Raw genomic sequence first — 16,588 nt, 5'->3', positions numbered from 1 at the left:
AGAAAGAAACGCTGTGAGAATTCATTGATAACTCATGGTTAACATTGCTCTTCTGTGTGGTGTTCACGACTGACCGCTGTGCAGCTTTTCCTTATCTTGGATAGAATTTCGGCATTGACTCTGCAGTGTTTCCAATTCAATATCGGAATATCAACAATAAACACCAAGCTGTACGAGTGTACGACATCCTTTGTATGTGAGCAACGTCAGGTTGGTGGAGGGGGTGTGTATCGATGAGTTGACTTTTTTCCATTACCTTGCGCCATTATTTTCAACTCTACAATTATACATTTACTTCGTTGCAATACCACCATAGCATTGCTGGTCTATAATACTTCAACAGCAATTCGCCGACCAACGTGGCAGAATGGTTAGCGTATCACGCTAGGAAGGCAGATATCCCAGGCCAGCATCTTAAACTCTGTTAGATCTACTAGCTTGCAATTCCATTAGAAACTGTCTTCCCAATGGTGCAGTGGTAGCGTCACCGCCTTGTCATCAAGGGGTTCCGGGTTCGATACCCGGTGGAGGCACATAATGGTTCGGATTCCACTTTAAAAACTGTAGGTCCAGTCCCGATTAGCCTTACTGTGCACAAAGTGGACTTAAAACACCAACTCAATCCCAAGAATATCATCATATAATCAAACATCCTCATCGTCACGATCACACGAGCCAAGAGTGGCAAAAAAGTGACGTAAAATAAAATAACTCAATAAGTCCAACAACATTTTTGGCTGCCCTCTTTGTTCCACTTTTTGGATCTGCCCCCTCCTCAAAAAATGCTGGTTACGTGCCTGTGAGATGGAATCAGGTTTTTCTCTCCCCGACAGGTCTTTCATCTAAGCTTTTGCCCCCCTCCCCCCTTAATCAGAGGATCTGCGCACGCTAAGGGCCTGTATGTTAAGCCCCTGGGTTCACCCCTTACACCCCAGCAGAAACGATTGCATGTTCCTCTCGCTTATAATATTTTGAGGGACTTCTCACATAAAAATATTCATTTCTGGAATTCTGAAAAGTCATGGTACCAGTGGAATATGAAAACAGATTTCTACATTACACACGAAACGTTCGGAGCTATTTTTCATTCAGCTATTTTTTTGGAATTTCAATAAACTGAAGCAGTGGAAGGGATAAGGGGTTACGAGGGGGCTGTTGCCCTCCAGTTTTTGTCAGTTTTGCTCCCGCACTATGCTAAACCTTGTGTACCAAGGGCAAGAAAACTGTTCTTGCCCTCCCCCCACCCCCGCAGTTTTGGAAAAACAAATCGCCGCCACTGATTTATCAAGTATCAAAATAATAAAATGTTTGCTCTCACTATAATTCAATTAACTATGCCAATTTGCAACGGGAGTCCACCCGCCGGTTCACCCTTTTCGTGAATAACATGACGTCAAGGAGTACTAACTGGAGATAAAATAACATTTGGTTTGCTAGAAGTGAAATATTATCCTTCTTTTCTTTATATCTTAGTCTACTACATATGAACTGACCTCCATGTAGGAGTGGTTGGTTACGTTACCGTCAGGTTATCTTCCCTGGTCCTTCCCCTACAACCCTGCGGTAGGGGTTAGCGCGCAGACCTGGGGCGTCCGGAGGGAATAAGTAGAGTGCATGCGTACATAAAATATAAACGTACAGGGCGCGGCAGTGCGCTACGACGCCAGGGATCCCGGGTTCGAATCCCGACCTGGCCATGGGTGTTCATTTTGATTGTCTCTTCATCAATTTTATCATATCATCACTCACTCTCATCTTCGCGATTAGCCAAAGTGTCAGAAAGGAGAAGTGAAATAAACCAAGTCAATCAACCACTCTACTTAACATGAAAATTATGGAAACACAACACAACCCTGCGAGCGACGATTCACATCTCGCGATCAATTTGATTCAACAAGATGCCGACGACTTGGCCATGAGTCAAAGATTTATGAAAATATGATTAATTTAAAGTTGGACAATGGAAGCTGTATTACGGCAAAGTTAACTTTTGATTGAGATACTGAGCTCAGTTCACCATAACCTAGGACCCAACATGGCGTCCATGAACTGCTACATGCTCCGTGTGTTTAGAGATCTGGATTTCCGACTGCAGCGCCTGCTGCTTGTAGCGGAAATTAGTACAAGTAGTTCTGCATTGATTTCTTCTTGTGTATGGTGGACTGTTTATAATAAGAAGATACGGGAAAATTCGTAAGAGAGGATGACGATCGTTACGAAGCCTATTTCTGAGAAAAAAACAGACAAGCTAGAAGAACCTCTTGTTGAGAATGAAGTAAACGAAAGTTTGGTAAGTAAAATAGAGTTGAATGTACTATAGCCATTTGTTCCTTCATTTGTTGTAGGGTTCTCATCTGACAAGCCAGTGAGCATATTTACCGTTTGCCCGTGTTTTCTTTGTGTGATATCCCCTACGGAATTGTAATGCTTTTCTCTTGACTCACAAATATTGTAAGAATCTCCCTTACCTATATACGTTCCTTAAAGTTTATAACGTTCTTTGACGTAAATTTAAAGAATTATGACTAGAAAAAATTATCCCATAACAGCCAATCGGAGATATGTGCTTTGGGCGTGTGTTATCTTACAATGTGTAGAACCCTGTACTTCATTAATTTCCTAAATTAACATCAGATTGTTAAATATCTAGTATTTATAACAGACTCTTGTTGGCGGGAATGTATCACCTCTGGTCACATAAATCGATTTTTCAAACATAGAACGGATAGACAGACTGATGCCGTACACACTGTAACATGCTTTTGTCAAAGACGCCAGTCATTTGGTGCCTGTTGCAAAATATTCACGGATATATTTTTTACAGACTTCTTATTTCATAATACAGCAAGATTGTGTGAGCAATATGTTTAGTATTTTGTTTCCATGCAGAATTGCACAATATGCGATTTTAAATTAACTAATCCCCATACAAATTATGCACAGACAGTGGCGGTGTCTTGGACTGTATGCTTGCAGTGGCAAAAGTTGGTAACTTTGCAGCATACTTGGAAATACAAATGAAATTGGCAGATTTCATGTTTCATTAAGAAGGCGAGAAAAGGGTATGTCACAGGCACTGATTACAGCATGTGAATATTTGCATTTGTGCAGAGCCTGTTGTATGCCCTGTTTGCAGGGTGGTAGGGGAGGATGGGGGATTTCACCCCTCTGGGTACTTGTGCCCCCTTCCTCTGCTTGATAAATTTTATCCATGGGGGGAAATGTTATATGGCATAAAGTCATTTTCTCATGCTGTCCCTAGACAATCCGTAGAATTTCCTTCCCACTGAAAACTTCTTAATTATCACACTGCCTGTATGGATTGCTTCTATGTAAAACGTACCGCATACATAGGCATTATTATTTTTTAGGATATTCAAGTTTCAGGTGAAGAAAGTAAAATGTCCCAGTCAGAAAAACATTCTTCCAATATGTCCTTTATGAATACTACAAGATTCAAATACCACACAGAACATGAATGCAAATACTGAAATGAAAGTACTAGTTCTGACACATTGCTGATTTCTAAGCAGCAAACTTCAGGATTTGCTAGTTGAAGGATTCACTTCTATTGTGTATTTTTCATATTTATAATAAGATGTATAAATGATATCTGCAATAAGTTGATTGGTTGAATTAAAGGTTCTACTTTACTATAGGGGTGACACCTATAAATCATTAATTTCACACTTTTTTACATGCTAACATACTATTCTGCATTGCGGAACATTTCTTTAGGTGAAGTGGTGAATTTCTAATGAAAATAATGTATATTTCTTACATTTACGATTACTTACTGTTACTCGTTATTTCGATTCTGTAACACACATTATGGCGATAGCGTACTGGTACATTTCACGTTGCGAGAGTGTTTTGTCAATTTATGCACTGTTGCAACCTTGTTCATCGGAAAATACGTACTTTCGTGCCCGGATTTGAAATTATGCTAATACCTCACAAACCATTCACGTTAGCCCCACAAACCATTTTCTGTAAGGTTGGCTTAGGCAAACATATTTAAAAAAAATAAAAATACTAGACATGTCATGTTATAGTGAAAACTGCGAGTTTGAAACACTGACTACGGGGTTTACGTCATCTAACACACAGAACATTGTGCTCTCGTGCAGAAAGCAAATGGCGGCAGCAGAAACAGCGTGTCGGACAGAGATTTTAGCAGAAAACAACATGTATTTGCATTAAAATTTATCAAAACTACATTCACGAACTTCCACAACGCTACAGAAAATGATTTGCGTAAGTATTTTTTCCTGTAAAAAAGTTTTACCGAATTAAAAAGTAGTTGTCTAGTTGGCTGCACTTTTTGACACTCTGTGTAGTGCAGGTGTATTCCAGTGTCAGGGTGGTGCAAGGAAATGACGTTCAACCAAGTAGATGGAAAGTGGTTCAGACGGTTCAACAAATGCCTGTCTGCTGCTTTAGACAGTGATTTGATTAAGGCGAGGAGGGACAATTTCCCCTAGGTCTTTCTCGCTGGGTCATCTGCTGATCACTGTTGCCAACTTCGCTCTTTTGGAGCCAGATCTGGCTCTTTCGTGCACGCGTTTGACTGTGAACTGTGGCACCCACCCTCTGCCTCACTATGATACCACCACTGGCTCCGGCCCATAATACCAACTTTTGCCATGAGTGTACATTTTGCACGTGACGTGATATTCGTATAGCTATAGGCTGCGTCACCCACCTTTTCTTTCCTCCCCATGTATTTTTATATATAGCGCTGTGGCTAAGATGAAGATGACAATTTTGTTATCCGGGAACCCTTTATTTTCGATTTTATATTAACATCATTGGATTATTGAGATGGGTGATGCTGCCAAATCTAGGCGGTGAAAACTAAGAATAAATTGCCATCACTTTAAAGCTAACGGTAATAGCAGCACCCCCACCCCTCTGATAACTAAAATTACCCTAGTAGGCACTTTATGCAGCCTTCGTTAATTTAGCTCCTTGAAAGTCCTCTTTAGCTATATTAATGGTGAAATTTAGCTCTATTATGCACATCAGGTTTGGCAGCACTGCCAGGATGGCCGTAGGAGGCAAGGAGAAATGCACTAAGCTTATGGGACCATTATTTTATTCGTTCTCTCGGGAATATCAAACATCCGATGACGTAGAAAAGTACATGGAAGGAAAAAGGACACGTTGAACTATGTTATAGTAGTAGGAAAAGTCAAAACTCCCATTTGATGAGCCGTAACTTGAAGTTGATGTCCCATAAGGAATACATGGGATTCGGTAAATACTAATTCATCATATTTTTCAAAAATCGTAAATGCCTTAATAATCAACTTAGGAAACCGCTTCCACTAGCCACATGGGGAGAAATTCATACTCTTCATTTCTGGCGGAGATCTTTTTAGTAGCATTGTTCATTCCGACGATATTGGAATAAATGCATGCCTGGTGCATAATTGTCCCTCTTCGCCTTAATTATCACTCACCACTTCGGAACGTAGTGCAAACGGTGCAGACACCAAATACACTACTTGACTCCAAATCAACGAACTAGACGACTTGGTGTTGCACTGTGTAACGAACTAGACATGGTTGTGCAGAGAGGGGCAAAAAGGGCAGGAAACTAGGGCTAGTATTTTGCCTTGCCTGGGACTGAACCCTTAACCCTTAGTACGCCGCACGGTCTGACGAAAGTAAGCCCAGTGTCGCCGAGGCTTTGAGCGGGAAATTTGAATTCGTATACATAATGGAGAAAAATCATAATAACTCTGGCACTATGGGACCAATCTACTTCGGATAACTTTTGTTTTGCAGGCAATACATCGGTGCATGCAACCATGTAAACTTTGGATGCCCCAACCGTGGGGTGGGTGGGTTTCGGTTGGGGGCTGCATCCCCCCAATTTCAATGAAAAAATCATAAAAATATGGAGTTTGCCCCCTCTTCTCCAGCTACTTTGGGGAGAAAACCGGAACTTTTGCTTTTTTCTCAAAGAATGGACCTTCCGCAACAGAATGAAACTTGATTCATGTTCGTGGGTGCAATACAATTTGAATAATAAGGCAAAACGTAAAACTCTAGCGAATTTTAGCCAATTTGCATATTATTCATAAAATTGTTATAATTGACACAATGGGACCAATCTACTTCGGATAACTTTTGTTTTGCAGGCAGAACATCAGTGCATGCAACCATGTAAAATTTGGATGCCCCAACCGCGGGGGGTTATGGGCGGGGGCTGCATCCCCCGAATTTCAATGAAAAAATCATAAAAATTTGGAGTTTGCCCCCTCTTCTCCAGCTACTTTGGGGAGAAAACCCGAACTTTTGCTTTTTTCGTTCGCACTTGCATCTTGTGTATCTACTGTGAATCTATTTCTCCCTTTTGACTCGGCTCTTTGTGGAAATATGTCCGGAAGGAACGTTTGTGCTTTAGGGAAATCGATGAGCTGTTATATGATACGAAGTGTTTATGGTGAGGTCTTTGTTAGTCCTAACAGAGGAGGGAGGGAGCCTTTGCAATCCTTTCTTTTGTCTATACTTCTGGATAGACGCACGCTTTAGACTCATGCTTTTGGCCTCTGGCTATCGTCAAGCTTCATTGCATTTCTAACATAGAGGTGACAGAAAGCTGACACTGCCTAACCTCATCCAATCCCCTCTCTCCTTGCCCTACCCCCCCCCACCCCCGCCACTACTTCAGCTCGATCACCAGGTCTAAACACAAAGAAGAATGTGTGCCTTATCAGTACTAAATCACAGCGTTGGAAGCTTGGAGGAAAACAGCATCGTAAATACCAAGCATTTATTGTGTGTGTCAACTGAAGAGCGAACATGTGTTTGGGTGAGCCCAAACACGTGATATATTCCGAGAAAGGAGTGGGTGGGGGGATTTGGAATTTTCGAAACACGATTGCAAAACATGTTCCCAAAACATGTTCCCGAACGAACTGTCAGTGTTTCAACCTCAATATACAAATATAAGTGTGGTAAACCCTCGATAATTGTATCTAAAGTTGTTTGTAACATATGTGTTACAGCGGCTACAAGGGACATACTTTTTTTTGTAACATATGTGTTACGGCGGCGAACTAAGGGTTAAACTCTGGTTGACCAAAAAAAAACAAATCTAAAGTTTACATTTAAACACACAACAGAAAGTTTCTGCATTGACATTGTTTCATTCTGTTCGTATGACTATTCTGCTCAATGGTAGACAGCTGTTCCAACAATCTGTAATTTATTTTGACCACGTTATTAGATACAGAAAAATAGTCACAAATAGTTTTGATGGGATATTCATTATTGTTGCTTCAAACATAACATATTGTCACTTGTTAAGATTGTACTTCATTTACATGTTTTCATTTTTAATTCTACATTGATTTGGGATGGATGGACAAGAAGGTACTTGTTTACTATCCTTCGGACACATTTATTTATTTTTACGGAAGAAACTATTTACCGTAATAAGTTCCTGTAGGATTGTCGAACATCGGGAAGGTGTTTTGTGTGATGTGGGAATGTTTCATAGCTGAAATTCATGTTGTTCGTTGAAAATTAATTCTCCGACGGAGAATAGCGTTTGGAGTGTACACCTTCGTACACCGTTGTGATTGTGTTTTGTTCATGTTCATTGGGTATCCAGTGTTTCAAACTGTCTGCGTTTGCAACGAGAGTTAGAAGCATGATGTGTCCTGGATGCGTGGTGAAGTTTGTACTGAGTGTGAAGGATCCAGTGGGTTTGTAATTGAACACGGTGTCGTGAAGAAAGGAAAGGAATGTCGTGTTAGTATCAGGATCTAGAAATTGGAAAGAATTGCGAACCATTGACGCTAGCCCCACAAACCATTGGTGCTTGGTTAGGTTAGGATACATAGTTAAAATTTGGTGTCGTGTTAGTATCAGGATCTAGAAATTGGAAATAATTGTGAACCATTGGTGCTAGCCCCACGAACCATTGGCACGTGGTTAGGTAGGATACATAGTTAAAATTTGGTGTCATGTTAGTATCAGGATCTAGAAATTGGAAATAATTGCGAACCATTGACGCTAGCCCCACGAACCATTGGTGCTAGCGAAGGAGACACGTAAGTACGAATGTCAAAAATTGAGGAAACGAAAAAATTAGGGGTGTCCGAAGGATAGTAAATTTTTACCCACCCTTGATTTATGAAGAAAACAACTATTTCTTGCAATGATTAGCGTTTCGAAACTATGTTTATGATGACCTTGAATTTTAACTATGCTTGCCTAACCTTACCATACCATACCATGAATGCTTCGTGGGGCAAACATTTTTTCCACCTTATGCAATACCCCATTTTCTCAGACAGCGTAATGAATAGCAAACTACTTGTTCACATCATCAAACATGGCAACCATATTAGTGTATCGACAATCATAGCAGTAATATCTGCATGTAATTTTTCAATTTCTAGATGCGACCGCCAATTTTTAACCTCAGATTCGTGGTCACGAGGCCAAAATTAGTGAGTATGCAGAATTTGAAAGCAATCGGGGTAAAAATTATGCAAGGTAGCTCACCTTCAATATTATGTCAGGTTTAGGATCATGGCTTCAGTAAGTTGGTGTTTATAACCATTCTAATTCTAATATGAATTATACACTTTCTATGGAGATATGCTTTCCAAGCATGCCAAGTACTCGTCTTTAGTTCCTGCTACCAAAATTATAGCGTAGTACTTACTTGAAGTGCCAGACACATGCAGGCAAGATGAGCTGGTTCAGTGCTATTCAGATACCCACCTAGATGAAAGTTCTTGTATAACAGAGCACTCCATAGTTTGCTGCCATTCTTCCACCACAATATTTTATATTTTTAAGCCTGTGATCTTTTGACCCAAGTTGCGATTTTTTTAAAAATACGTTTTAATCTTCTCGGACAGCTGGGGGAAAAAGAAAGTCCAAGAAACAGGGCTATAATGTCATATTGGAAACAAAACAACAATAAAAAAAATGTAAGTACTATTTACATATTTCTCATGGGATTCTTGTAGACCAGTCTTCTGCAACATTTTGTAATGAATACAGTGGATTCAACTTAATAGGAGACTTCTCATTTGACCAAGTGTTATTCCTTTCCTGCACAATGTGATGATGGGTGTTGTTCACTCATGGGCATCCACATGATTTATTCCTGAGTGGAGCAAACATGGCATTTTCCTCATACAGTGCTGCCTCCTGTGTTTGAAGTTGGTGTTTCTGCGATGACTCTGTAGCAATCTTACTTATACTTATCAGTCTCTTATAATAATTCACATAAATTATATGTGGGAAATATGTAAGTTAGGCTGACACCTTCCTTCACCTTTTGTATCCCCTTGAGAAACGTTATTTTTTGCATGGTTTATGAAGATTATGTTGATTATGAATGTTTTCAGTAGTTTTTAGCTTACGAACATGTGTTATTGTGAAGTAAAGTACACCTGTTACTTTGGCACGTTACCTTAGCATGAAGCAGAACATCCCGAAGGCTTCGTTCAAGTGAATAAAGCACTTAACATGACATTCCAAAATAGCAGATTTAATTGTATGTCCGGGTAATTCCATGTCAGATCAACCTAGAAAAAATAAATTTTGGAATTTGATGTCGTGGATTTAACTAATTTTAGGTATACATGTTTCTTATCTGAAATATATAGAAAATATATATTTTTTATTTTTCATCTTGCCTGTGTTTGAGTTATAGAATTTTAACTCCCTAGCCTTCTTAAACCCGAAGCTTCATGGCTGCAGCAACACAGGCCTTCCATCTTTCCCTATCTTGAGCAAGTTCTATATACTCTTTTCCATCCCTACCGATTTCCCTTAGGTCCATCTCAATATTGTCCCTCCATCTTCGTCTTGGCCTTCCTACAGGTCTCTTACCATCAGGTTTCCCAACAAGAATCCTGTAAACTCCTCTTTCCTCTCCCATTCGTGCCACATGGCCAGCCCACCTAAGTATTTTTGTAAATTGCCCAAAAAACTGCTCACCACTGAAACTTGAAATACAATTTGCAAGAGACCTGTTTCAACTAAAGGGCTATGTATGGTCTCATTTTAAAGATTATGAAGTGGGCTTTCATTTGATATACAACATACTTGGTTTCTTGTTACTCGTGGCCTGCAATCCCTCAGTATTTTTAATATTAAAAAAAACATAGTAAGGAGTAATTCCATGCGATTGTGATAGTCTAATAGTTTTCATTCGTAAACAAAGTAAAATAAATATATTGTTCACTATTATCACCCAATCAAATGAATTAGGTATAATTGAAATAAGACACCAATGCTGGCATGCAAGTAAAAAAAAACTTCAGATTTTTCGGCAAATTTCGATATTTTTTATTAAATTTCCCTTTTCACTGAAAATTGGACCTGCATTTCCCTTCACCAAGGGAAATAACATTTCATGTAGCAACATTGCCTCTGCCAAGCGGGACACAGGAACAGTTATCTTCCTCCAACACTGTTTCCAGGGGTGGAACTGACGGCTCCGATTTCCCTTTCTACACCCTCGATTTCAGGCACATTTCAAGTATTTAGTTCCTCATAACAAACAGTGTTTGCAAATAGTGCGGAAGTTAATTTTTTAGATCTACGTGCTACGAACTTACGTTTTTTTAAAAATTAAAATTCCGTGCGTAACGTCAGAAAGGTTTTTCAGAGCTTCTATGATGGTGGATGATGGATTCATGTCACAGACACAAGTCTGAAGATTTCGGATCATGGATTCATGTCGCAGGCGCAGGTCTGATTATTTTCTTTTTCTTATGATTGACTTGTGCAATGGGAACATTTGCGATTGCGATATGTTATTTGTATGATATATTGGCAGGTTGGACATTTCAGACACAGGATTTCATTTATGCGACTTCAGAAATTTGAATTAATTATTTCTTTTTGACAACTGCAGGCCGTAAAGGGGAGGATTATATTTTCTAAATAACTTGTGGGATGGGATAATTTGCGACTTTTTATTTTTATGATGGGAAGGGAGTGGAGGTTGGTATTCTGTGGAAAAGGACAACAAGGACTTTCAACGTAGGGGTTACTTCATTTTTGGACTTACAAATTTAACTTTGACTTGCAATTCAGTGCCTGGCCTTGGTAAAAAGAGGTAAGTTACCTTCTGAGGTTTAATTTTAGCCTTCATATTTGGTATCTTCATGTGTCAATGCAGAAAACGGTGAGAAATAGTGTTTGGGGGCAGGTGACTCCTGCCAATTTCTAACATGCCTTTAAAGGGGACACTATAGATAAAGGCGGGTATCTGAGCATAGGAGAGTGGAGGCGGGGCAGTGGTAGGGGGTGGTAGGTCAATTACCCCAGGGGCATAGCCCGGAATCGGTGGGAAATTTGGACTCAACAATTTCAAAACACAATATGTCAACTTCAAACGGCTGTACATTTGTAAATACTTGTTTTCACGCTCCAAATTTTTGTTCTTCATAATTAGCATCACATAATCTTCATAACAAAAAAAAAAAAAAACCTCCGGAATCGAGGGTGTAGAATGGGATACCGGACCTGAGCTGACCATGCCGGCTGTGTGTTTTTAAATAGCCACCTGCGCAGTGGTTGCATTGTCGCCTTGTGATCAAGAGGTCCCAGGTTTGATACCCATGGCAGGCACATAGTGGTTCATACAAGTTCTTTACATAATTTACTTAAATTCAGGTTTAAAAGCAAGCCTGTTTTAATAGTTTGCTTAATATATAATGAGCTATTTCCCATATATTAAAGCTAAATTTATAAAAATATGTATGAGAAAACTTGGTTTACTGGCGGTAAATGCGGCAACATGAATACGCCACTGCTTATAGCGAATCTGGCCGCAAAAAAAAACAAATAATTTTGTTTGAATCAGCGGTACCGGTATCGGTAAGTATTAGTTGAATTTTATTTGTCAATACGAATGATCTTGAGTGGCTAGAGGAGGGGCCAAGAGAAACAACTCATTTGTCAACATGTGTTCTTTTCCAAGGTTTGTTCACCCTTCCTTGTGACAGGTTGGGGTCCAGCACAGGAATTACATGTAGATTTCTAGAAATGCTGCATCCTCCTGGAAAGCAGATGACAAAATCGAAAGCAGTATTAAAGTGCGGCATGCAAATGTGAGATTGGAGGTCAAAAGCAAATTCTTGCTCACAAACTCTTCGGCATTTTCAAAACCAGTATTTTGGATCATGCTGGGCTGATTTCCGATATCTTGAGAAAGGGATAAATGTCGCTGTGGTAGGGAGGGTTGTGAATTTTCTTGTGTTCTACCCTTCTGTTTAAGTCTTTTGTGTGACTGCTGGCCGATACTGACGCTGCAGTGACTTGTCTTTATTGCAAATGGCAGAGAATAATGGTCAGCAGGGCATAAACAGAACCGGCCAAATTAGCATTTTATGTATTTGTAGACAGTGTGTCCCAAAATAATATTTACACTCTTGAAACATTAGTAACAGATAAACTGTTAAAGATGGTTTGAGTGGACTTTTTGTATTTGATGCTACAATACCTACGTTGAGTGTGTATGAGCGCATGTAGGCATTTTGTTGTTTTTAGTTCAGTCACAGCTCGACAGGCGGTAGACATTATTGCACACAAAAATGGCAGAGGTGAGCAAAACAAGAGTCGAATATGCACCCAGACATCCTGATTTAACACTAGAGCCATATGTACAGCAATGGGTGACATGGGGCATGAGACAACCCTTACCGTGAAAACCATATCTGCTGTTTGTTCAGGGTTGCAGATGACGTACCGGTAACGGTTCAGATTGTTTTATGATTTTTTCAGTCTTCTGGCAGGAAGGCTAATTATCGTAGAATTTTGGCAATCATTGCCACACAAAATTTGAACCTTCCTTAAAGTAATGAGCACTGTTTGGATTTTGAAAAAGGTTATATATGTTGAAAAAAAAACAACTTAAAAATTACCTTACGCAAGCATGCCCGCTTCCCATGGACAATGTATTTTCCGTTGACAAGCGATGTAAGTATCCTAGACTAGTGGCAATTAATGTAGAAGTAAATCGGAACCTTGGTATAGTGCATTTATGGACTTTATTTTAAAGCTAAGGGAACCAAACAAACCTTGCCTGCCTAACCTAACTACGAAAGCATACTATATTGAACAAAATCTTAAGTAATCGCTAAAACTCATGTGTTAACAGAAGTAAATCTAAATACAACCATGTTAAAATTGCATTCGTAGATTAATGAAATCGTAATAAAACAAAAGGAACTTGGGCCTTGCTACCAATGGCAGTCATTTTGAACATGTATAACGTTAAGGTTGTGTGACAAAAAAGTTCATTTTTGCTGTTATTAGGTTTCCTGTTATTAACGTTCAAACAGTGTAAACAATATTTTGCGACACACTATATTTTTAGGTCGTTTTCCGTTTCCGGTTAATCCAAATGTCAAGAATGTTGTTCACATTAAATTGAACCAGCGACGCTTCCCACTGATTTTTCTGTGTAACTTCAACACTTTGAAAAGGCTTGCAACATTTCAAAATATTATTATTATTATTTTGCATCCTCTGCGTCTAGGAAGAAGTTCATACAAAATGTCACAAGATATTTTAAAGTGCTCTAATACTACATGAGAATACAGTAAAACGTCGTTAAGCCGGACTTCGCTTGATCGGGACAGGCAAACTGAAAAAAAAGCAGAATGCAAGGTTTTAAATGTTGCTAGAAGTCAACAAGAGAACTTCCCAAAGAAAAGGCCTGATGAACTTCTGTTTTCCACAGACTTTCTACTGTATAGTTGGTTGGTTGTTTGCTTTGGTGTTTAAAGTCCACTTTATGCACAGTAAGGCTAATCGGGACTGGACCTACAGTTTAAAGTGGTATCCGAACCACTATGTGCCTCCACCGGGTATCGAATCCGGGACCCCTTGATTACAAGACAACGACGTTACCACTGCTCCATCGGGGAAGCTCTGTACTGTATACTGTATGTAGGCCTATGCCCTTTAAATAGACCATAATGAACGTGTTTTGTTGCTATAAACGGAGTTTTAATGCACTTTCTACTGTTCTTTTAGGTTATTTCAGTTAAACCGGTCAACTTATCCCCCCATTAGTCCGGATTAACAAGGGTTTACTGTAATTTGCGAGTTATTTAATGTTTAGTAGATTGTGATGAGTTGTTACGACTCTTAACTATGCTTTGTTATTTTAAACTGGAATTTACAACTATCTGTCAGGTATCAAACATTGGCGTAAATTTGCTTTAGTTAAAATTTCCGTTGACCCCGATGTTTTCGTTTCCCGAATCCGTTTATGCGCTGATCGCGTGGTGACAAGACTACACAAGGAGCCAGACTGCCAGCAAAACTGTGATTTGTACAAAGGAATCACAAGAGTATACAGTCGTTCCGATCTGTTGCCAACGTTACGGTCTTCAGTGCAAACAATGTACTCGGTCCATGCACGATGAAACTGCCTGTAATTGGATGCCTTTGTTTATTGTTGTCGGGGCTCCGCATTGAGGCCGGAAAGATGCAGGTAAAATGCATTGGATAAAAAAGAAAGAGGAAGTTGAAAGAAAGGTCATTCTGTAATGATGAAGATTTCCCGTCCCAGTTGGTGAATTAAAATACCGTAGTATGTCCGGAAGCCGGGAGAGTGAGTTCGATTCCGGGAGGGTTGGTAAGCCAACACCCCCCCCCCCCCATCGTCGCGGTTAGCTTAAAGTGTGGAGAAAACTATATAAAATTAAACAATCATAACGAATAGACATAGAATAGTCATGACTAAAAGATGTTAAATGGGCATAAACTTTTATTAATATTGAATATAATGGAAACTTCTCGTCCAATACATAAACATTAATGACCAGTAAATTAAGGGGCCTCCCCGATGGCTCAGTGGTAGCGTCATCGCCTTATAATCAAGGGGTCGATACCTGGTGGTTCGGATCCCATTTGTAACTGTAGGTCCAGTCCCGATTAGCCTTTCTGTGCATAAAGTGGACCTTCTTTTTCCAGTGTAAATATACAGGGTGTCCGGAAAAGATTGTACCTTTTTCTTCTCTTTTGTTCTAAGTAGTCAGTGTGCGGAGAGACTTGTAACATGTACCGATTACAACTACACTGCAGAATTTTCACTTGAAATACGTCCCGTGCGCGTGCGAACTGTCTGCAAAATGGTACCGACCAAATAACAGAAAGGGATTTGTTGTAGAATATGCGAAAACTACGTGTCTAACCGCAGTTTCGGCGTCAGATTGGATTTGATCCACCTGATGAGTACTCCATTAAGTGTTGGTGTTCACAGTACTTCGAGAAAATTTGCCCGTGCAAGGGCAAAAGCTCTGGTTGCCCATGATGTTTGGTGGATGCAGTGGATAAAGTTCTGCGAACCTTCCATGGTAGTCCCAGGAACTCGGTCGAAAAGCGAGCAGTGTTGGATTTGCTCCCCCCCCCCCCGCCCCTTCTACGGTATGGTATGTGCTTTGTAAGCGTTGCAATTTATCACTTAAAAACAGGATGTAAGAGAAAAATTAATGAAAATAGTCATGGACAATTTGCACGGTAATACTCATGAATCCTACTGTATGTACTCTGAACCAGAAAAGGCAATTCACTCGGTCCTCAGTGTGAACATCCAGGAATAACCACGCAGGTCACATGAAAATAAACCTGTAAACTTGTAACATAATGTCAAGAAAATTTGGAGAGATTATCTTCCTTTTATGGCAGAAAGCATGCTAATATCACCCGTTGGGCTGAGAATATATTTTTTGATGAGGGGTACATTCTTTTTTCGGACGCCCTGTATTTATAAACAAATTAAGCCCATGTGCGTTACACTTGCATGCAAAACACGGGACAATGTTTCGTTCGTCGACACTGGAGTGCAATGAATGTTGCAAGACAGAGCGCACAGACAGGAGCGAGAAAACAAGTGACTGTCAAATTCGGTTCCTGAGTTTGCCTGGGTTTTTTCTCATCTTGGTAGAGATGTACTTCGTGTTTTCCTGATTTAAGTCACTGTTCTCAGGTTGTCTACCAGTCTGGAACTCCTGGAAAAGTCAGGGAATTTACTTTTTTCTGGAAAAGTCATGGAAATGTCAGGGAAATTTCTTGTTTTTCTGGAAAAATCTATTTTTTTAAGTAGTGCACTAAAAATAGGTTTTTGAACAATGAACGAAAGGACGAGCTAGTAATTTTAAATTTTGTTGTGGACAAATTATAATATAGGAAATGGGTCATGATTTGAACTATGTTCAACTACGTACAATAAGTGGCTAGCACTTCCTCATGGGGGGGGTAGATAATTATTAAGAGTAATACATATATTACTCAATTGTTCCATTGTTATGTGCTATTTATGCCATAATTGTTGTGATTGTTTATATAAAATAATTCTTTGTCCATCATTAGTTAATACTTGCTTCCCTCTCTCTACCCAACAGCCATTTAGTGTTGTTTCCCTTCTCATTGTGAAGTCAATATTCTAAAACTTGGTGAAGTGGAATTCTAAATGTGTGTTTAGCTAAAATATTTTGATTTTCTTCCAAACATGTTCATGTACTAATTGCCTTAATGATTTGATCTGAAAATTTTTGCTTCTTGGTCTGGAAAACCTGGAAAAGTC

General features: G+C 39.5%; 1 protein-coding gene across 2 annotated transcripts in view; it reads left to right on the top strand.

Moving 5' to 3' along the window:
* The first annotated feature begins 2,117 nt into the window (after positions 1–2,117).
* The window catches only part of LOC145979481 (integral membrane protein 2B), a 75,313-nt gene continuing 60,842 nt past the window's right edge, over positions 2,118–16,588 (top strand). For both annotated transcript variants that reach the window (XM_083112402.1, XM_083112400.1), the window contains exon 1: positions 2,118–2,290. In XM_083112402.1, the coding sequence (XP_082968528.1) occupies positions 2,204–2,290 (87 nt within the window). In that variant the 5' untranslated portion in view covers positions 2,118–2,203. The remainder of the gene's footprint in view (positions 2,291–16,588) is intronic.

This window comes from Lepisma saccharinum, chromosome 26, assembly GCF_977018435.1.
Source record: "Lepisma saccharinum chromosome 26, izLepSacc3.1, whole genome shotgun sequence".
NCBI lineage: Eukaryota > Metazoa > Arthropoda > Insecta > Zygentoma > Lepismatidae > Lepisma > Lepisma saccharinum.
Note: the sequence above shows the minus strand (reverse complement) of the source record. Positions and strands in the feature narration are given on the sequence as shown.